The sequence below is a fragment of the Sceloporus occidentalis genome, unplaced genomic scaffold (genome assembly GCF_023333645.1).
Source record: "Sceloporus occidentalis isolate IW3139 unplaced genomic scaffold, rSceOcc1.0.p SCAF_5, whole genome shotgun sequence".
Lineage (NCBI taxonomy): Eukaryota > Metazoa > Chordata > Lepidosauria > Squamata > Phrynosomatidae > Sceloporus > Sceloporus occidentalis.
The window spans coordinates 7,991,372-8,014,738 of NW_028316985.1; the positions used below are offsets into that span (position 1 = coordinate 7,991,372).

Consider the following 23,367-nt stretch of genomic DNA (forward strand, 5'->3'; position numbering starts at 1 on the left):
AATGAAATTCAACATGGAGAAATGTACTGCACTTAGGGTGGAAAAATAAAATGCACAGGTATAGGATGAGGGACATCTGTCTGAATGAGACTACATGTGAAAGGGATCTAGGAGTCTAAGTAGACCACAAGTTGAAAATGAGTCAACAGTGCGATGCAGCAGCTAACAAGGCCAATGCGATTTTAGGCTGCATCAATAAAAGTATAGTGTCTAGATCAAGGGAAGTAATAGTGCCACTCTATTCTGCTTTGGTCAGGCCCCACCTGGAATATTGTGTCCAGTTCTGGTCACCACAATTTAAAAAGGACACTGAGAAACTGGAGCGTGTCCAAAGGAGGGTGACTAAAATGGTGAAGGGTGGAAACCATGCCCTATGAGGAATGATTTGGGGAGCTGGGGATGTTTAGCCTGGAGAAGAGATGGTTAAGAGGTGATATGATAGCTCTGTTTAATTACTTGAAGGGATGTCATATTGAGGAAGGAGCAAGCTTGTTTTCTGCTGTTCCAAAGACTAGGACCCAGAGCAATCGATGCAAGCTACAGGAAAAGAGATTCCACCTCAACATTAGGAGGAACTTCCTGACAGTAAGGAAGTCTCCTTCCCTGGAGGTCTTCAAACAGAGACTGTCGGGGATGCTTTGGGGGGTTACACACTGCCAAAAAGTACGTGCTTGGCACGTACAAAATGGCGGCAGCCATTTTGATATCGTGGACGCTTGGCATCTGCATGTCGCGGCACGGAAATGACGCCGCATGTGTGCCATTGGTGCCTTGCGGCGTCATTTCCACGCCGCAAAAAGAACCCGCTTTTTGTGGGTTCTTTTTGCGGCACTGGGCAAACCGTGTGGTTTGTCTGCTGCGGTTCCCTGGTGCAGCAATCATGGGCGCCGACAGAGCGCCCTTTTGGGGCGCTCTGTAAAGCGCCTTTGATTGACATTTCTTGCATGGCAGGGGGTTGGACTGGATGGCCCTTGTGGTTTCTTCGAACTCTACAATTCTATGATTCTATTAATTCCAACCCATGGTGACCCTATGGTTGAGACATCTCCAAGAATATCCTCCACTGCCTTGCCCAGTGTGGGCGTGGCCGGCGCGGCGGGTTGCATGATGGTAAAGGTAGTTGTTGTTTGGCTTCGGCACGTGAGAAACAAACGGACCCTGGGTTACGAATGCTGCAACAATGGCCGTTTTATTGGCAACAATGAACGTAACAAAGTGGAGAAACTAACAACCAAGTCCCTGCACCAACACGTGTCTCTTGTCCCTCCTCTATGGTTTTCGGTCCCTGGGTGGATGAGTTCAGCTTGAAGCCCGGGTTCCTCCTCCCAAGTGCTTCTCCAGGCGCTCCCGGTCCGCCTTCTCCCAGTCCTGCGGTTCGGGCCCTTGCTCCCACCGTTGGCCCTTACTGTCCCACCATTCATTCACTAGCCTCGGAGCCTCTGTCTCTCCCCACCCCTCGTCCGTGGGGTACGGGAAATCACCCTCTTCTCTAGGGTCCCTTAACTTCAGGGACTCATGCGGGCCCGGGGTTCTGGGACTAGGTTTTGACTGCAACGAGACCGGTCTTCCTACCCGCTGAGGGCTGTGGGTTACCTTTGCTTTCCCTATCTCGACCGCCTCTCCGCGCCCTCCTCTTCCGCGTCTCAGCCCTCTCCCCGCGCCAGGCTGCTCCTTCCTCTTTATACCTTCCGGGGGCTCCGCCTCCCTTCCTGCTGGCTCCGCCCCTGGGCCCCCTTCTCTGATTTCTCCCACCTGGTCGCTCTCTCCTCCCCCAACTCTCCCTTCCTTCACCTCCACCTTGCTACACCCAGATCCTGCAAGCCCTTGCCCAAGCTCGACTCAGGCTTCCATCCTTCTGAGATCGCTAAAATGAGTACCCAGACTGTTGGGGGCAAATTAGCTTACTTGCTAATTAGCTTACTTGCTGTTCACCGCTATGATCTTTGGAATAGCGGTATATAAATAAAACAAATTATTATTATTATTAGAACCTCCCTGATCGAGTCTATCAATCTGGTCTGTGGGCTTCCTCTCTTTCTGCTACCCTCAACCTTTCCTAACATTTTTAGTGATGCATGCCTTCTCATTGTATAGCCAGAGTATGATTGCTTCAGCTTGATCATCTCGGCTTCCAAGGAGAGCTCTGGTTTGATCTGTTCAAGGACCCATTTGTTTGACTTTTTGGCTGTCCACAGTATCCTAAGGACTCTTCTCCAACACCACATTTCCAAATACTGTAGTTTATTTTCTTTCTGTCGATTTCCTTCACTGTCCCACTCTTGCATCTGTACACGGTGAATGGGACTAAACATTTGTGATAGGTGCTGCTCTTTTGGCTAAGATGGGACTATTTCCTTCAGCATATCAATTTGCTTGTTTCTGCCATTAATTAAAAGCAATTGTGAGAGATTACTCTCTCCGCCTCCCTTTGCCCTAAACTTGGACTCCAAGTATAATTCAAGCTAGAAGGGAAATTGTTCCAGCCCAGGCATGCTTTAAAATGGGACAAATGCCCAGCTTCTTAGCTCTCTTGGAAAAGAAAAGAAATTGCCAGTAGTTACTGATAGCTAACACAAGAGAGGAGGAATTTTGGCGAACCTCTGCCCCTTTTAAATTATTATTTTAAAAGAATATAATCCTTCATGGAAAATTAAGACTGCTTCTTGAAGAGAGGGAATTGGAGCCTTTTGCATGCCAAAGCTATCCAATGCTGCTCCTGTTGTCACTTTTGAATGCGTATGAAAGAGAGGAGGCTCCTTAAAAATGCTATTCTCATGTTCTTCCAATTAAAGCTCTCCTGAGCTAGCTTGATGTTTCTGTTAGCTTCAGGCTATGAGAAAAAGTATTTCATTTTGGGTGGTTAATTGTACATTATGCAACCTAGAATAGTAACAGAAAAGGCAGGATATGCTGGCTGGGGGATCATGGGAGCTGTAACACATCTGGAAGGCTCCAAGTTGGCAAAGGCTTGGTGAGGGTGACTCAGGTTGGTTCCTGCTTGGTCAGTGGATGGACTTCAGCCAACTAAGCCTGAGTTTCTCAAGAGGCATTTATGAGGATCAACTCTGGACATCTTCAAAAAGAGGCTGGTCAACAACCTGCTGGGGATGCTTTAGCAGAAGAACTTGCACTGAGCAGGGTTGAATTTGATGCCCAATGAAACTCCTTCCAACTCTTTGATTCTGTCCTTCATGATGACTGCTGGACTCCCACCACAAGATTTCAAGAAGTTTGGATATATGAGATTTGAGATCTCAAAGAAGCCTGGACCTCTTCACAAGACGACCTTTTCTCATGAGACTTTAAATGGTTGTTATCAGGCTGAATCCACACTGCAGAAATAATTCCAGTTTGACACCACTTTAGCTGCCATGGCTCAATGCTATGGAATTGTGGGGACTTGTAGCAAAGCTGGGGTGCCACAACAAACTACAATTCCCACAATTCTATAGCATTAATCCACGGCAATTAAAATGGTGTCAACCCAGATTATTTCTGCAGTGTGAATTCAGCCTTAGCCTGTCTCATGTGTCCCAGCCATTCTCAGTAGTCCCTTATTGCTATTTTGAAAACTGGGAAACTCTAAGTGGGCTTCAGGCAACAAAGTGCCTTGGGTTGACTCTGCCAACAAAACTTACAAAGGGTGTGGAGGCTTAACTTTATATGCTACCAAAGACTTTTGGGGAACCCTCCAAATAAATATTTCCATCCTTTGATATAACATGCACACAATTTCATTTAAATTCCTGTCATATTTCCACCCCTTTTATTCTTACAAGTTGCAACCCATCTTGCTTCTTAATATTAAAATTAAAATATTTTCTGGCTGGTGTCAAGTAGTTTAATTTATTCTGTTTTGTTCTGATGGAGCTTTTTTGTTTGCTTGTTTTGACTTTAGGCATTGTATACTCATGGTGTAATGTAACTCTGGAGATCAGGGTTCAATTTCCCCTGGAAATCCACTGAATGACATTGTGTAGCCAAGGGTCCGTAGGGGAATTTTATTATTATTGTTATTAGCTCAAATATTGCAAGAGGGGCTGGCTACAAGAGCCCACCGAAATCGCCCTCCCGATATGTATACGGAGTAGACCAGGGGACCCCAATAAATAAAGCTGAGACGGATATTAATAACTAGATGTCTAATTTATTAAAATAGGGGAAAAACACATGCGTTGCGCATACACTCACACACACACTCAGGACTCAGGAAAATTAGGGTTGGAAAATGGGAACAGATTTCAGGCGTTACTAATGGAGATGCTTACCAGAATGTAGATTCCCTCCGGGAAGCGAATGGAGTGATGGACAGTGAGACAAGTCTGCTCCGCAACCTGGGTTTGAGCAGAAATGCCGGCTACCAAAACAGAGGTCTGACTGACGTGGAGCAAGTAGACCTTGAAAGATGGCGCCCTGAGCAGCCAAAGTGGGGACTTTTTATAGGCCAAATCTGGCCTGAGGCAAAGAGGCTGGCTTGGCCGAAACAAAGGTGTTCTAAAGATTTTCTTTTCACCTGGATGTCTGCTTTAGATAGTATAAAGGGCTTATGCCACTTGGACAATAGGTTTGAGGAGGAGGTTGATAGCTTCAGGGAAGGCAATCCTTTCACTCTTCCCAGCCTTGAGATAATCCCTTCATGCGACTTCCCTGGACCCTCTGAGATGTTAATATGGGAACTCCCTTAGGGGAGGTGTACATGTCCTCTCGCTTTGCCAGAAATGGAGGACAGGCTTGGAGTCTGGCCAGGGGTCATCCAAGGGTTATCATTGATTCCAAAATTTATATCGAGCATGGGGTAACAATTGGACTAGTCACATACTCTTACTTCCAGAAAACCTTGTGGTAGATTCACCATAGGATCACGAGAAATAAGACATGACTTGAAAGCACATAACACCATTAGATTTTTAGGGTAGGGTTTGCATCTTCCTTTGCATACTAACTAAGCTTAGAAAAATTACCTCTCTGAACTTGTACTTCCACAGTCTTACTGTTGGAAATCCCTTATGTTGGTCAGGGGAGTGTGAGAATTATAGTCCAAAAAGTAATGTTCCAATAATCTGAGTACAGTTGGCCCTCCCTATCCACAGATTCAAGCATCCATGGCTTGAAAATATTCTAAACAAGTATAAATTTCAAATAACAAACCTTGATTTTGCCATTTTATATAAGGGACATCATTGTATGGTACCATTGCCAATAATGAGACTTGAGCATCTATGGATTTTTGTATCCATGGGGGCTCCTGGAACCAAAACCCAGCAGATACCAAGGGCCCACTGTATGCACGACATTTTAAACATGTGTTGTATGATATTTCAAAGAAGAAAATTGAGAAATTTTTGTGGAAACTCTTGCTGGGCAGGGTGTTTGTGAAAGTATTTGTTGGTGAATCAGGGCCTCATATTAGCAATAGAGTGCTGCCACCACATATTGCTGGCATGCACTCCCTTCACCAAGCTTGCCCAGAATCAGTTTGGCTCTTGAGCAGAAAGAGATCCTTGATAATTCAAGCCTAAACTCTCCTGGAGATCCGGTATGGTATAGTGGTTTAAGCATTGGACTATGACTCTGGAGACCAAGATCCAATGTCCCGCTTGGCCATGGAAATCCACTGGGTGACCCTGGGTGAATCAGACACTCTCAGCCCCAGAAAACCCCCATGATAGTTCACCTTAGAGTTGCCATAAGTTGGAAACAACTTGTAGGCACTCAACAACAACAAACTCTCCCTAGAAGCCAGAATGACTAAATGAGGTTATTTGTGGTGGTGGGTGTGGGTGTGTTGGGCTATGTGGCCGTGTTCTAGAAGAGTTTATTCCTGACATTTTGCCAGCATATGTGGTTGGCATCTTCAGAGAATGCTGGCATGGAAGAGAGTGGGAGATTATATATATATAGACTCAGCACATGCAAATCAAGAGTCACACAGTATATATACCCCACTCTTGTCCATGCCAGCATTCTCTGAAGATGCCAGCCACAGATGCTGGCGAAATGTCAGGAATAAACTCTTCTAGAACATGGCCACATAGCCCAAAAAACCACAAAAAACTATGGATGCGGGCCATGAAAGCCTTTGACTTCACGCTAAATGAAGTGATTGTATTTTGGACACATCAGGAGCTGACATGATTCACTGGGGTAAAAAAAAGATAACACCTGTTAAATTAGAAGGCAATAGAAAAAGAGGCACAGGTGTATTGATTCACTCAAGGAAGCCACAACTGCCCTGAATTTGAAAACCTGAGCAAGGTTGTTGATGACTGGGACTCATGGGGATTTCTGATTCACAGACTTGCCATAAGCAAAAGCCTAGTTGTTAGGTACCTTTAAGTCAACTGTGACTTATGGCAAGCTTCTCCAAGGGTCTTTTTGGCAAGATTTCTTTAGAGGTGTTTTGCCCTCTGAAGCTGAAAGAACATGACCTGCCAATAAGAAACAAGTCCTCATAACTGTTCATATCACGAAGGGAATCTCCCCAGAGAAGATTTTGACCCCAAAGGAGCTCATTTTTGGTAAGCAGGTTTATTGCCTTCACATGCCAATACTAATTTTCAATGTGGATGTGTTAGTTTCTCTTGCAGCACAAAGATGAGAAAATAAGGGGGAGAAAGGAATGCAGCATTTTTAAGACTATCTGGTTCTTATTTTAGCATGAGTTTGGGTGGCTGTTTGTTTGGGTATTTAGGCAATGAGGAGGTTTGATTGCTTCATAGACTTTACAACATCGAGGCAAGATCTGGATTCTGCAGAATGTGAGGAGAGGCAGGGAGTGTTGAGAAACACTTAAAAGTCTTGTTTGATCTGGCAGAACTTATCCAGTGGGTTTCCATGGCTGAGCTGGGATTCGAACTCTGGTCTCCAAAGCTGTAGCTCAAACCATTTCTCCACGCTGGCTCTCCTTATACACAGAGCCTGAAGATAATTTTATGCATAACATTTTAAATAATTTTTTTGTGCATGAAACAAAGTTTGTGTCCCTTGAAGCATCAGAAAGCCAAGCTGTCTCTGTCTCAGCCACTTAAGGGGCCAATATATGATTTTGGAGAGTACTGAATTTTGAAATTCTGGATAAGGGAGGCTCAGCCTGTACTAAATGTGATATTGTTGATATTTTTATTGCTAAAAGATATAAACTATCCCAAATTGATGTAACTCAGGTAAAATACTAATAAATAAGATATCATGACAATAATACATTAAAAACAGAATAGCATTGGACTATGACTCTGGAGACCAGTGTTCGAATCCCGACTCTGCCTTGGAACCCCACTGGGTGACCTCTGGCAGGTCACACTCTCTCAGCCTCAGAGGAAGGCAATGGCCAGCCCCCTCTGAAGAAATCTTGCCAATAGGATCCCTAATATGGTTGCCATAAACTGGAAACTGATTGAAGGCATACAACAACAAGAAGTAATACAAATAATTATAAAATACAAATGTGAAGTCACTTTTAATATAAATTAACAGCCCCAAAATGCAATATTAAAACCTTTATTTTCTTTTTAAAATTATTTTTATTCATTGAAATAAAGTAGTACACAATTATTACACACTACATAATAAAAGCAAACTAAGGCCCAAACCAGAAATAATCCAGATTGAGATTGCTTTAACTGCCCTGGCTCAATGCTAACGAATTGTGGGAACTGTAGTTTTATTATTGTTATTAAGCTTTATTTATATAGTGCTATAGATACAATTAAAAAATCGAATTCCCAGGATTCCCTTGCACTGTGCCAGGCCAGTTAAAGCAGTCTCAAACTGGATTACTTCTGTAGTGTGGATTGGACCTAAACAGCTCATTCCTTTGCACATAGCTTCCATATAGTACATTGATAATATGTACAATATATGTGTGTACAGTGGGTCCTTGTTATCCACTGGGGTTTGTTTCCAGGATTCCCTGTGGACAACAAAGTCCATGGATGCTCAAGTCCCATTAAATACAATGGCATAGCAAAATGGTGCCCCTTATACAAAATGGAAAATCAAGCTTTGCTATTTGGAATTTATCCTTTTTAAAAAACATTTTCAAGTTGTGTGTGAATAAATATAGTTTATTTATAATATAATGTATATAATACACAGTCACATATACTGTGCATATATATATAAGCGCACACATATATAATACATTTAAATGAAAGCAATTTCCCCTTAAACACTGTAACCTCGCATCCTTTCCTGACACCCTCCAGTTTTGTGTGTTATGATATTATAAAACCTTTCAAATGAATTGTTTTAAAATAAAATATGACTAAAGACCATCTTAGTCAGAAAGGTATCGAAATAACAGAAACAGAATGGCTCCCAGTGGATGGATTTTGTAAAAATAGATGGAAATAAGGTAAAGAAAGATAAATGTAATAATTGATACAAGTAAATCTTTGTGGGAACTGTTCAGACATATATGTATATAACAAGAGACTAGTGAGTCTTGGAACTGAGGCGGAGCGAAGGAGTAGTCCTTGCAAGTGATTGAAGTACAATTGGCTTCAATTTACGAGGAACGTATCAGATATTTATAATTACATTTGTATTAAAAAAGAGGGAAAAAGCCTGATTTATTTTTAATCTTTATTTTTTTTATAAATATATATTTTATTTTTTTAGCATTTATCTCAAAAATGCTAAAAAATAAAATAAATTACATATTTATAAAAATAAAGATTAAAAAATAAAGTCTGATTTATCTCAAAAATGCTAAAAAAATAAACACAATAAATTTCTTTCAAAAAAAACACCAAGAAATGAACAAAAATGACATTTTAATTATTTATGTTTTTTAAATAAATAAATAAAAATAATGACACTTGGGGCCAGCAAAAAACCAACCAAACAAACCCAAAGAAAGGGTTTGAAAGAAAAAGAGAGAAAGAGAAGAAAGAGGGGGAAAGCAGTGCAAGGAAGCCAAGCTTCCCTCTCTCTCTCTCTCTCTTTGCTTCTTCCCTCCTTCCATGGCTGCGTAGCCGATGCCGGAGCAATCGATGGCAAGCGCCGCGCTCTTCTGTCTTTCTCTGCGTGCGTCCTTGCTCTCGACCCGCTCTGGGCTCGGCGAGTTCTGCCTGCCGACCCCAAGATGGCGGCGGCGGTGGCTGAAGCGGCAGAAGGAGAAGAAGCGGGAGCTGTTGCTGCTGCTGCTGCTGCTGCTGAGGCTGAGGCGCCTTCTTCTCCGGCGCGAGGCCGGGCCATGGCCCCCGGGGGCCGGTGAGGAGGAGGAGGATGTGCGAGAGCTACTCGCGGTGGCTGCTGCGGGTGTCGGTGGCGCAGGTGTGCCAGGCGCTGGGCTGGGACTCGGTGCAGCTCTCCGCCTGCGACCTCCTCACCGACGTCCTCCAGCGCTACCTCCACTCCTTGGGACGCGGCTGCCGGAGATACTGCGAGCTCTGTGAGTGGCGGAAGGAAGGGCTCTGCCTCGGGGAGGACTGGGAGGGTGGGCTGCATCCGCACCAGAGACATAACCCGGTTTCATAGAGTCATAGAATCATAGAGTGGAAAGAGACCCCAAGGAGGGCCCCCCTGATCCAGCCCAGCCCCCTTCTTCTGCCACGCAGGAACTCCCGGTCAAAGCCTCTCATTGACAGATGGCCATCCATCCTCTGCTTCAACACCTCCAAGGAAGGAGACTCCACCACAATCTCCGAGGAAGGAGAGTGTTCCACTGTTGAACAACCCTCACTCTCAGGAAGGTCCTCCTAATGCTGAACTGGAACCTCTTTCCCTGGAGCTTGCATCCATTGCTCCATTGGGTCCTGTTCTCTGGAGCAGCAGAAAACAAGCTTGCTCCCTCCTCAATATGACATCCCTTCAAGTATTTAAACAGAGCTATCATATCACCTCTTAATCTTCTCTTCTCCAGGCTAAACATCCCCAGCTCCTTGAGTCGTTCCTCATAGGGCATGGTTTCCAGACCCTTCACCATTTTAGTTGCCCTCCTTTGGACACATGGCTCCAGTTTCTCAATGTCCTTTTTAAATTGTGGTGCCCAGAACTGGACACAATATTCCAGGTGGGGCCTGACCAGAGCAGAATGCAGTGGCACTATTACTTCTCTTGATCTAGACACTACACTTCTATTGATGCAGCCTAAAATCGCTGTCACTCCTTTCCTGGCTCAAGGCTGTGGCATTCTGGGAGCTGAGTTTGTGGTGGACCCAGTGTGGCTGCAGCCCTAGAAGAGTCTCTTCCTGACGTTTCTCCAGCAGCTGTGGCTGGCATCCTCAGAGAAGGCTGGCATGGAAGACAGTTATATACACACATATATACACTCACATATTTATACATATGTATACACACACACACATATACATTCATACTGTATATATATATATATGTACACACATATACAAACACACACACACGTATATGTATATGTACTGTGTGACCCTTGGTCGAGAGGAAGTGATTTAACAATAATCATCATCATCCTAATACAGAATTTTATTCATATGCTGCCTCTCCCGCAGGATCGAGGCGGCTTAAGGTACCAAATGAAATACAGTATAAAATAGGACAAACGTTAAAAATACATTCTATTACTTCTCCCCCCCCCCCAACTATACTTCACTTGTCCCTCCATATTGTAAGCCTGAGGGCAGGGAACCATCTAATTAAAAATAATAGTAATTGTAAGCCGCTCTGAGAGCCTTTAGGGCTGAAGGGCGGGGTATAAATACCATAAATAAACAAATAAATATTTTTTAGGGTTATGGGCACAGGACACCCCCCCCCCAATGGATGTGGGAAAACCGCAAATAACAAAAACACTATGTTTTTACCTGAGAGGACACCTCTCTAGGAATCGCTAGGTCCTCCAGGGTAACTCTGTGGTCACCATCTGCCAGACATTGACCATAGAGTTGCACTGGAGGAACTACAAATGCCTAGCGGAGCATTCTCTCTACAGATCTCTAGGTCCTTCTTTGCGACTTTTAGTTAAAGTTGAGCACAGAGATGCGCTGGAGGACCTAGATAATTCCTAGAAGGAATATATTAATAACATCCGTGATTAATCAAATCTGCAAAAGTCAAAGCTGCAAATATGGAGGGATGGGTGTGTATAATAAGTTCATATTTATAGTCCCTCTCTCCCAAAAGGATTATACTAGAATCATAGAATCATAGAGTTGGAAGAGACCACAAGGGCCATCTAGTCCAACCCCATTCTGCCATGCAGGAAATCACAAAGCATCCCTGACCGATGGCTATCCAGCCTCGGTTTGAAAACCTCCAAAGAAGGAGACCCCACCACTCTCTGAAGTGTATTCCACTCTCAAACAGCTCTTACTATCAGGAAGTTCTTCCTAATCTTTAGGTGGAATCTCTTTTCTTATAGAGTCACAGAATCATAGAGTTGGAAGAGACCACAAGGGCCGTCCAGTCCACCCCTCTGCCATGCAGGAAATCACAATCAAAGCACCCCTGACAGATGGCCATCCAGCCTCTGTTTAATTGAGATGGATTACAACAATAAAATACATCAACAACATATACAATACATACATAAATAATAATTACATAATCCCCTTACACCCCCTGTTATAAAACTAAATGACAGCATTATAAAATACAGATTAAAATTAATTGAAGTAGACATACTTGAAATGAGGCATCTTGGGGCAGACAAGGGAAAACTATATCAATATAACGGGACGGTCAGTCAGGAAAGACCTGTCGGAAGAGATCTGTCTAGACAGCCTTTTTAAAGCTGTGAAGGTTGGTAACATGTCAGATCTTCCATAATTTAGGAGTGGCAGATGAGAAGGACCTCTGGGTGACTGTAGCCAGCCTGGTCTTTTTTGGCTGTAGTTGGCTTTTCCAAGATTATACGGAAGAAGACGTTCCCGCAAGTAAGCTGGACCCAAGCCATGAAGGGCTTTAAAGGTTATTACCAACACCTTGTACTGTGCTCAGAAACTAATAGGCAGCCAATGGAGCAATTTTAAAATAGGTATTATGTGGTTGCCTCTAGATTTTCCGGCGACCAGTCTGGCTGCCATATACTAAAAGTTACTCCAGCTCAGACATCAGGAGGGCTGCCATACCCAGGAAAACCCAGAGAAGTGAAGACAAACAACAACAATAATATAATTTATTTATACCTCCCACCTCTCCCACAGATCGAGGCAGGATTACAACCTTAAAAGACACTTAGTACAATTTACAATCAATACAACAATAAAATACTAACACTGAATTTACCAAGAATTCTATTAGTTCTCTAAAAATTACAATTTGTCCATTAGCCAACAATCTGGGTCAAGGAAGAGCATTCGTCATAACCTTTTTATATGGAATTAGTGGATAAGCCTGCCGGAAGAGATCCGTTTTGAGTGCCTTCTTAAAGGCCTCTAAGGTAGTAATGAGACGGATCTCTTCCGGTAGGTCATTCCATAATCTTGGGGTCGCGGCACTGAATGCCTTATGTAAAGTTGTCATTAGCCTGGTATTATAATATTCTAGTAAGAACTTCCCAGATGTTCTAAGAGTGCGGGGTGGACTATGTAGGGAGAAGCACTCCTGCAAGTAACTTGGGCCCGACCCAAAGGGAAGGTATTTTTTGTCCCATATGCCAAAGTGTCTTTAAACAGAGGCTGGATGGCTGTCTGTTGGGGATGCTTTGATTGAGAGTTCCTGCATCGCAGAATGGGGTTGGACTGGATGGCCCTTGTGGTCTCTTCCAACTCTCAGATTCTATGATTCTAGTCTTGAAGGTTCTACAAGATCCCTTTGCAGAAAAGAGCTGGAGAGCATATGGCCCTCCAGATGTTGCTTAATCACAACTCTCATCATCTTTGTGCCAAGTACCTGGGATGATGGAAGTTGCAATCCATGAACACAACTGGGTGGCCGCATATTCCCCTGCCCTAGTAAAAGTAGTGGTGGTAGTGGCATTCATGAAGGACTTGTGCATTGGGAGTGGGCAAAGTGGATTGTTGTGGAGATGAGAGTGAAGGTAGTGTAGCTCTGTGTTGTGTCCAGTATTTCAGTAGCACTGTAGAAAGCTCAAAATGCTTTATACATTCGGTATGGGCAATCATCAAAAGTGTTCTATACAGTAACACTACTCGGTTGTCTTTTTATTGTATATGTGGAGTTGAAACTGAGAAAACAGCTGCTTCCTCAAGGCCCTTTAGAGCAGTGTTTCATAAGTTTATGATGTCGGGGATCAGCAGCTGTTTTTGCAGGTAACAGTACAGTACCATATTTGTGCCCATTGGATGCATTTGCTTCTTTCCTTCTTGATAGCTTTCCAGGGAACAGCAGCAGATAGTTGGGGGACTGGTTTCGGTCCATAGACCATGACTTTGTGTAGCACTGATTTAGGCCACATCTCTGTGTAGAGCCAGAGAAGGAAGCCTCACTGAATTTAATGGGACTTTCTCCTAAGAAAAAGAATGCGTAAGTGTATGGCTGAAGGAAATGTTCATTTCTCTCAGTCTTTTAGCAACTGTTAGTATTCATGAGTGAGAAGACTGTGTGTGAAAGAGAGTGAGTTCCATTTGCATGGAGCTCGGAGGCAAAATAAATAAGATTGACAATGGGTGCATCTACACTTTAGAAATAATGCAGTTAGACATCACTTTAATCGCCTTGGCTCCATCCTATAGAATCATGGGATTTGGAAAAGGGTGCTATTGAAGCCATTGTATTCCCCATCACCATGTCCAAGTGTGAGAGCTGAACAGTGAAGGACGTTGGTAGGAAGAAAATAAATTCATTTGAGATGTGGTGTTGGAAAAAAGTACTGAGGATACAGTGGATGGCCAAGAAAACAAACAAATGGGTACTAGAACAGATCAAGCCTGAATTGTCCCTCGAAGCCAGGATGACTAAATGGAGGCTGTTATACTTTGGACACATCCTGGGAAGGCATGAATCATTGGAAAAGATAATGATGCTAGGAAAGGTGGAGGGCAGCAGAAAGAGAAGATGACAGCATGCCAGATGGATAGACTCAGTCAGGGAGGTCACAGACCTAAGCCTGCAGGACCTGAATAGACTAGTGGAGGACATGGGGTCTTGAAGATGTCTCATTCACAGGGTTGCCGTGAGTTGAGGTCGACTCAAGGATAGTTAACAACAATAAACAAAGACCTTATAAAATTACATATCCCAGGATTCCATAGAATGAAGCTATTACACTTAAAGTTGTTTCAAGCTGCATTATTTCTACAATGTAGATGCACTGTATGTGTCTGTATGTGTGTGCCTTCAAGATGCCTGTTGGTTTATGGTGCCCCCATGAATTTCATAGGCCTTTCTTCGACAAGGGGTACCCAGAGGTGGTTTTTCCAGTTTCTTTCTCTGAAACATAGTCTATAGCTCCTGAAGTGTCCAGGGTTGACCATGCTTAGCTTCCAAGATCAAACAGGATCTGGTGACTTTATGGTAGTTTATCAAGTTTGACTATATGTGCTGAATGGGAGGCTATGTAATAATGCCAATAGTAATTGTACTTCCTTTCTGGCAGCTGCGACATAGCGCATGGCAGGGATTGTACTGGGCTTTGAAGATGAGAGACTGTTCCTCACCTGGGGTGTGCAAGTTCTCTGATGAGTATACATATTGACAAACTGCAAAAGTCAGCTGGTATTTGTGGACTTGTGTGTTTCGTCATAGAGAGGGAACTATGAACATTGTAGTTGTTACTAATAGCAAGGAATAGAGTTGCCCTCTGGTGGTAGTCCTAGAGATTAACAAGATTGTTACACAGGTGTGATAAAGGAATTAGACCAGTTGATAATATAATAATAATATTTATTTATACCCCACTCTTCTGCCAAAAGGCTATCAGAGCAGCTTATAGATTGTTAATTAGATATTTCCCTGCCCTCAGGCTTACAATCTAAAGAGACAAGACACAAAAGGAGAAAGGAATGGCAGTGGGGAAGGGGAAAAGTCCAGCAGATTTTCCCTCCCTCTGAGGCCCGGAGCATGGCAGATGGAGGGGGGGGCTTTCTTCTTACTTTGATCAGGCCCAATGGAGCTGGCCTGTGCTTCTCTCCCTCTCGATGGTGGATAGAGGGAGGGCTTTCTTCTTTCAGCCAAGGCCTGATGGAGTTGGGTTGCCTTACTCTCCCTGTGGATGATGGTGGATGCAGGGGAGGGCTCTTTTTTCAGAGTGGTAGTGCAAACACGGCTCTTTTTTCCATACCCCGGGCGTCCTGGATGCCTGCAGCTTACTCCGCCCTTCACTTACACCTTCCCGGTGAAGCGCCCCTTCACCTCGTCATCAGGACCGCGTTAAGTCTCTTCTTTCCATGAATCCTGGTGAATGGACTTCTACCATACTTGTACAGCACTTCCCTTGCTGCTTTCATACGGTCACTGCATATGGTGGGTATGCAGCTGTGTCCGTTTTTGAGCTCCCCTCACCATATGTGGCAATCGAAGATTCTCCAATCCGGCTCAGAAGTTTCAGCACCCGCCCTCTAAGATGACACCCGGCATATAAGACGACCCCCAACTTTTGAGAAGATTTTCCTGGGTTAAAAAGTAGTCTTATATGCCAGAAAATACAGTACATTTTGGTGGAAGGTCTTAAGATGAAATCTCCCTTGCTTCTGTTACCTAGTGACCTGTTCATGTAAAGGTCTCAGGCACTCAAGGCAATATCCAATCTTTCAGATTTTCTCTCAGTGTGTGAACAGAGGTGGGACTTTCAGGCCTTGCTTTTTTGTTCCACACATCAGTAATGGAGCTAAATGTCTGAATAAGGCTATTGCATGGAAGCCTAGTTAGGGACCACATTGCAAACATGCAGTGACTAAAAGATTATACAAAGGAGTTCTACCAAAAAAAAAAAATAAAAAAAAAATCACCTAAGCATTTGACAGTGTAGATCATGTAAAGAAATGGGGGGCTCTTAAGGTCATGGGAATGCCACTACATCTGATAGTCCTGTTGAAAAATATGTTCTTTGGATGCGAGGCTATTGTTAAAACAGAATTTGGAGAAACAGAATGGTTCCCAGTTGGCAAGGGAGTCAGGTAGAACTGCATTCTGTCACCCTATTTGTTTAAAATCTATGCAGAAAATATCATAAGAAAAGCAAATTTAGTCTCAGAAGAAGGAGAAATGAAGCTAAGCGGAAGGGACATTGACAATCTTAGATATGTGAACAATACCATATTACTAGTGGAAGACAACACAGACTTGGAATAATCACTAAGGAAGGTCAAAGATGAAGGTGCAAAGGCAGGCTTAATGCAGAACATAAAGAAAATAAAAATAATGACCATGGAAGAAATACATAAATCCAACCTAGACAATAAGGAAATGGAAATAGTTAAAGAGTACCCATACCTAAGTTCAAATACTGATCCGAATGGAGACTGCAGTCAAGAAATCACAAGAAGATTAGTAATGGGAAGGACAGCTGTGAAAGAACTAGATGATATCCTAAAGAGTAAAAATATACAACTGATCACTAAAGTCAGAATCAGTCCATATTGAGGATTGTTGAGGATACCATAGACAGCCAAAAAGAGAAACAAATGGGTCCTTGAGCAGGTCAAGCCTGAACTCTCCCTGGAAGCCAAGATGATGAAACTGAGGCTGTCATACTGTGGCCACATCATAAGAATGCTTGACTCATTAGAAAAGGCAATAATGCTAGGAAAGGTAGAGGGTAGTAGAAAGAGAGGAAGACTGCACACCAGATAGATAGACTTAATGAGGGAGGACATGGCCTGAATCTGCTGGACGTAAGCAGAGCTGTGTGTGTGTCTGTGGGTGGGGTGGGGGAGTCTTAGAGATATGTCATCCACAGGGTCATGAGTCTGAGTGGACTCAGGGCAATTAACAATAACAATGGAAGACTACTTGGGATGAACACCTAATTGTATATATACTATCAGACTTCAAATAGCTGTGATCCGGGAACTTATATTTTTCAAAAATGCCAATTTCATTTTCTTTGCTTGATAACAATCTGATTTTCTGGAACAAGGTCCTTCACTATTTGAGGAGTGACTACTACTTATATAAATACAAACTGAAATGACTTCAGCCTATATGGGCACCTTAGAACCCTGCCATGATAATAAGATATTAATCTTAGATTTCTGCAACTGGAAAATAAAGTCAAATTGTGAGTAGCCTAGCATTCAGTACTTAGGTTACAGTCTTGTGGAGTCTGAAGAAGCATTTCTTGTCATCACTGTCCAATTTTGTACATCCAAGCAATGTGGCATTTCAGATTTTTTCCCCCTGATAATAATTTATTGTTTTCCTTTTATAAAAAAGAACAGTGTATGCACCTGTCCTGTTATGCAGTTCTTTTCTTATTAATATTTATTTTTGTTCCAGATGGCCGGACAGATCCAATTTTGGAGGATGTTGGTGAAGCCTTCAAGCTTATGGGGGTTAACCTGCATGAACTGGAAGATTACATACTCAATATTGAACCAGTTACTTTTGCACATCAAATCCCCTCATTCCCTGTCAGCAAGAATAATGTCTTGCAGTTCCCTCAGCCTGGAAGCAAAGATGCAGAAGAGAGGAAAGAATATATTCCTGATTACTTACCGCCCATTGTTTCCTCTCAAGAAGGTAGGGAATTAATCATTTCTCTCTTTCGTTTTTATCAATTTATTTTTGAGTAGTGATGTTTGCATTTATTTTCTCGCATCTCTAATTCTCCTTGTAATATTGATTGCATATATGGTTTAGTAGAGTCAGCTCAAGAATATATTCCTACTCTTTGACCTCTAGTAATTTTCAGAATATTTGTGTTGAAATAATGTTTAGCAGTAGACCAAACTCAGGTTTTTTTTGTTCTCATTCATGGTTTCAGTGGCACTACAACCATGTAAATAGTCCAAAAAACTGCTACGTAGTAAATGGCTTTGATTCTGATTTGCTTAGCTTTGCACATACTGATTGGTTTGGGATGAGTGACATACATTTCATTATCCTTTTCCCATCTAAAGATTGTTGAGCTTGAGAAGAATTACAAAGAAGCTTCTGAGTTAAAGGTGTCAAAAATATCCCTTTGGTGTTCAGTACACTTTGACATTTAATTATATTTGGGCATTTGTTAGTCAACCAAATTTGAACATCAAAAATACCTAGGAATAACAGGGGGGAAATGTGGATTTCTTTTGTTAATTTTTTGGTGCTCCCCCCCCCCCCCCCTAATTTATAGAGACTCTAAAGAGATGCTTTCAGGTTTTGTCTTGGCAAGAATTACTCAGAAGTAATTCTTTGCCTTCCTTTGAGGCTGAAAGGGCATGACTCTTTCATAGGAGCCAAGGGTTTCCATGGCTGCGCAAGACATTTGAAAAATGGTCTCCTGGAGTCCCTAGTCCAGCATTCAAACCACTAACAATGCTGGCTCTCCAATTAGTCAGGTGGACTACTAAAAACTTCTTCTCAGCTAGCAGCTCCTTAAAGTTTAGTTGGAATGCTTGGGTGAATTATGCTTCAGAACTGTCTGAGGCATAGTTCTCCAACAAGTGCCAGTTTTTAGTCTGTGAAGATAAGTGGATAACCACAATGGTGTAGTGATTTGAGTGTTGGACTATGACTCTGAAAACCAGAGTTTAAACTCCTGCTTGGTGATGGAAACGCACTGAGTGACCTTGGGCAAGTCTCTCAAAAAGGAAGTCAATGGTAAACTCCCTGAAGAAAGCTTATCAAGAAAACACTGTGATGGGTTCACCTTAGGGTTGCTATAGGATGGAAACAATTTAAAGGCACATGACAACAATGAAGATAAAATGGTACAAATAATCCTTATATCAGCTAGTTTTGGGGATTGGTGAAGATGAAGAACCAGATCTTTAATCTACATAAGAGGAAAGTGTGTTGCATAGGACTCGTCTTGATGGAGGTTTACAATCCGTTCATCTAAGATGCAGTCGTACTCCCACTGAAGGTCTGAGTATGTCATTTGACTCTGTGCTATCTAGGAAAGCTCGGTTGTGATAGTCAGTAGTACTTTTTATCCTAGCCTGCCTGAGACGATGATATGTGGGATGAACTATTGTAATTTGCGGTATGCTTTTAAACACATTTGACAACATCAACTGCAGAGTGTGACTGCTAAAGTTTTGGCAGGTGAATTTTGTGAAACCTATACTCTACGGTACTGGCTACTGGTATGTGCAGTCATGGAGTCAGAAGGTGCTATAGTCAGACTTTCTGCCATGGTGGAGTATACAATTCTTGAGAGATGTCCATCAAATTTCCGTTTAAAGACTTCCAAAGAAGGAGAGATCACCATTCTCCAAGGCAGTTTATTTCACTGTCAAGCACCTCTTACATTCAAGTTCTTAATGTTAAGGTGGAATCTCTGAATACATTGGTTTCTGGAGCAGACATGCCTGCTCCATCTTCTACATGACATCCCTTCAGAAATTTAAAGATGGCTATTATATCACTTGTCAGTCTTTTCTTCTCCAAGCTAAACATGCCAGACTCCCTAAGTTGTTTCTCATAAGGCTTGGTTTGCAGATTTTTGATCATCTTGCTTTCCTATTTCTGGACAAATTCAAGCTTGTCAATATCTTTCTTGAAATGTAGTGCCTAAAACTAGACACAGTACTCCAGGCAAGGTTTGACCAAAGCAGAACAGAGTAGCAGTACTACTTCCCTTGATCCCACTGTATTCCTGTTGATGCAGTCCAGAAGGGTCTCACACTGTTGTTGTGTGTTTATATTGTGGTTTACTAAAATCCCTAGATCTTTTTCTCATGTATTGCTTTCAAGCCAGGTGTCATTCTTCCTATATTTGTGCATTCTATTTTTCCTGCCTAAATGTAGTATCATATACTTATTCCAGTTGCAATTCATTTTGTTAATTTCTAGCCCTGATTTAAGCATTTTCAACATCAGTTTAATGCCTTGTTTTAAATCAGCATAAATTCTTCAGTTGTTTCAAACTCTTAGTTAGAAGGATTGCCATCCACATAAATCTGCCTGCACTTTTGAGATCAACTGCCAAATCCTTAAGTCCTATGGCTGCAAGTGAAGATAACCAGGTCAGTGAGTGAGCACAAAGGAGAGATGGTTTTTAATATGTAAAGGTAGATATGTAAGTAGTACATAAAGTAAAGAAAGGGGATAGAAACTTTTCATCAATCCTCTTTTGTGATATGAAACCCAGACTCATCCAGTGCAGTGATAGGACTTTTCCCTCTGTATATGGTTGAACTGTGGAATTCATTGCCACAAGATGTAGTAAAGGCTGTCAATATAGGGGGCTAGATAAAGGGGCGGGGGGCTAAATCTCATTTTGATTTCCAGGCAGAGTGGATTCAGTGAATCAGTGGAATGTACATTAGTATTGACTTACCAAGTTACCATTGATTCAGTAGATCTTTTGTAGTTGGGGTTCACAGTTGTGTTTAGACATTCATCTAATCTCTCATGGCTTTTCTTGTCTCATCTCTGTCATTGCAAGACCTTCAGAAGACCCCTAAAATGCCTGTGTTTTTTCTGGCTTTTTCTTAAGCTTTTTTTTATGTGCAGCCGCATTTGTTTAGTTGCAATTATTTAATTATTTATTGGCTCTAATTCCTCTGATTGTTTTTTTTTAAAACTCTTGGTCATTAATGGCTAATTTTGTTTGGAAATTTTTATTGTCATGACTGCATTTCGATTACCCATTGTAAGCTGCCTTGAGAAGCTGTTTACTCTTAAAGACAGCCCATGACATATTTTAAATATGTAAATAAATGTTGAAATATCCTTTTATGTATATTTTAAGGTAGCATGCATAATATGGTTAAATACTAATATTTATTTTATGAAGTAAATAGTGGGATTATCTTTCAGTCTACACTTCTTGGACAGTATTTAATTAAAAGAATAAAACAGAACAATAAAATACAACAATAAAAGTACTGAGGAGCAGTAGTGTGAATCAATAAAAAAGCCAGTGAACTATAAAACATCAGTTAAAATCCACTCTGTGTGCTGATAAATGCTTGGGCAAATACAACCATCTTTGCTTGGCACCAGAAAGACATCAGCATTGACACCAAGCATGCTCCTCTGAGGAGGGTTTTCCAAATGTACAGCGCCAAGATTAAAAAACCGTAGCAACATCCTAACTTGTCATAGCCCAACTAAAATGGCAGGTGGGTGTCAGAAATGGGCCTGTAACAAATATCACAGCTTTGGGCAAGTTTTTATGGTAGATGGCATAGGTAGTCAGGTCCCAAGCTGCTTATGTCTTTAAGGGTAGCAATCAGCACATGAAATTGTACTCCAAAATAGATCAGCAGTCGGTGTAAACTGTTTAAGAACTGCGGAGAGATATTCTGTATAGCTGGTACCAGTTCTTAATCGAGTAACTGCATTGTAAAGTAACTGTAGTTTCTGAGAAGTCTTCAAAGGCATCCCAACGTATAATGCATTGTAAAACTACAATCAAAAGGTTTTGGTGTGTATAATTGTAGGATTGGAGGTATATATTGTATGTTTGTAACTCATGTTTTCAGAACTGTCTTTTTGGACATCTTTGTTCTCAGCTTGTCATGAAAATATGTTGATCTTCATGGGCTTTTAAAATCTCATTTTAAAAAAATTACACAAGCAAGGGGCAAAATGGTACTTCAGATGTTTTGCATGTTAGTAGAACTAGGTTAATTGTGTGATATTTCCTATTAGAAGAGATGCGGTGGATTAGTGATTAAGATGCTAATTCTGACAATCATAAGGTAGGAAGGTTGGCAGTTTGAGGCCTGAGTGCTGCATGATGAGGTGAGCTCCTGTCACTAGTCCCAGTTTCTGCCAACCTAGCAGTTTGAAAGCATGCAAATGCAAATAGATAAATATAGGTACCACTTATGTGGGAAGGTAAGGTAACAGCGTTGGTGCAGTTATGATGGCCACATGACCACCAGAGCAGTCCTCAGTCAGTGCTGGTTCTTTGGCTTAGTCACGGAGATGAGCACCACCTCTTACAGTCATTTACAACTAGACATTCATGTCAAGGGACTACGTTTTCCTTTAACCTTATCTCCCATTAGACAACATCAGAACTGGGAAGGCAGTGGTCACTAAGAATGAGCTAAATGAACCCATTTTCTGACAATATATGGTCACTGTTTCTGTTGTACCCACTTAGTATCTCACTTTTTTTCTGTCCAAATCTAGAATTGGTTCTGGAATGTCTTAGTCCCAAAAGAGTGGTGACAGCTTCAGATAGATTCAGTATGTAGAATGATGTGGCTAGAATGTTTTGAACACTAAATGTGAATGAATATCATTTTTAACAATATGAATTAAGACACAATGGGCATGATGTATCTAAAGCTGAGCATTTTAAAAACCAATTTCAGTGGAGGAAAAGTGACACATGCTTTCCTGTCCTCCATTTAAATGGGATTTGGAAGTGTTTAACTTTCTCTCTAGTATTCCCCAGTGTGGGAGAAATAATGCTATTTGTTTTGCAAGTATTTTGTTGTTGTTGTGTGCCTTCAAGTAATTGCGAATTAATAGCTGCTCTAAGACGAACCTGTCACAGGGTTTTCTTGGCAAAATTTTTTCAGAGGGGCTTGTCCTTACTTTCCTCAGAGGCTGAGAGAGTGTGACTTGCCAGTGGCCACCTGGGGGTTTCCATGGCCAAGCGGGATGTTGAACCCTGGTCTCCATTTGCCTTAGTCCAACACTCAAACCACTGTACCACACTGGCCCTCTGCAAGTAACTTACTCCTGAAAATTTTATATATTTCACTATTTTATATATTTTATATTTTACTATAAGAGGCACTTGGCACCATATGATGTTTCTTCTCCACCACACTTGGACAGGTTACATTCCCATAATGGAGTAACAGAGAGAAAAAACTGTTGTTGCTACATCACCAAGGAGTAGATTTTTCCATGTATGATGACTTTGCACTCTTATTATTGGAAAATGAAATGAATAGCAAACATTTCTAAATCAATATTATCTAAGCTCCAATTCAAAGGGTATTACCTCTGTTCTTGGAATGCTTATCTGGTCACCATTCCATAATTTAGTAGAATAAAGTACTTCCCTTTTTCTGTCTTGAATCTCCCACCATTCTGCTTCATTGGAAGTTCATTGGTTGTAATATTACGAAGGAAGAAAAAATATTCCCTTGTCAACTTTCTCCACATCATGCATACACCTCAGTCATCTCCTCTTTCATTCTTTTCCCCCGCTAACCAAAACTTATCCTACTGAGTGTGCCAGGGACCTGTCAATTAGGTCTGTATCTCTTTAGAATTACAGTTTTCTCCTCCTCAGTAGAATTAGTCCTCTGTGTTGACTAGTATGCATAATAACAGCTCCCTTCAAAAGTGCAGATGGAAACCTGTTTTGATACATCAAGTCCATTGGCAGGAAGAGCATTCTAGTTATTACATTTAGCCCTATCG

At 41.9% G+C, this 23,367-nt stretch overlaps 1 protein-coding gene across 2 annotated transcripts in view; it reads left to right on the forward strand.

Moving 5' to 3' along the window:
* The first annotated feature begins 9,076 nt into the window (after positions 1-9,076).
* Positions 9,077-23,367, forward strand: part of LOC149311641 (transcription initiation factor TFIID subunit 3-like) — a 178,404-nt gene continuing 164,113 nt past the window's right edge. For both annotated transcript variants that reach the window (XM_089527524.1, XM_089527525.1), the window contains exons 1-2: positions 9,077-9,394; positions 17,320-17,562. In XM_089527524.1, the coding sequence (XP_089383650.1) occupies positions 9,229-9,394; positions 17,320-17,562 (409 nt within the window). In that variant the 5' untranslated portion in view covers positions 9,077-9,228. The remainder of the gene's footprint in view (positions 9,395-17,319; positions 17,563-23,367) is intronic.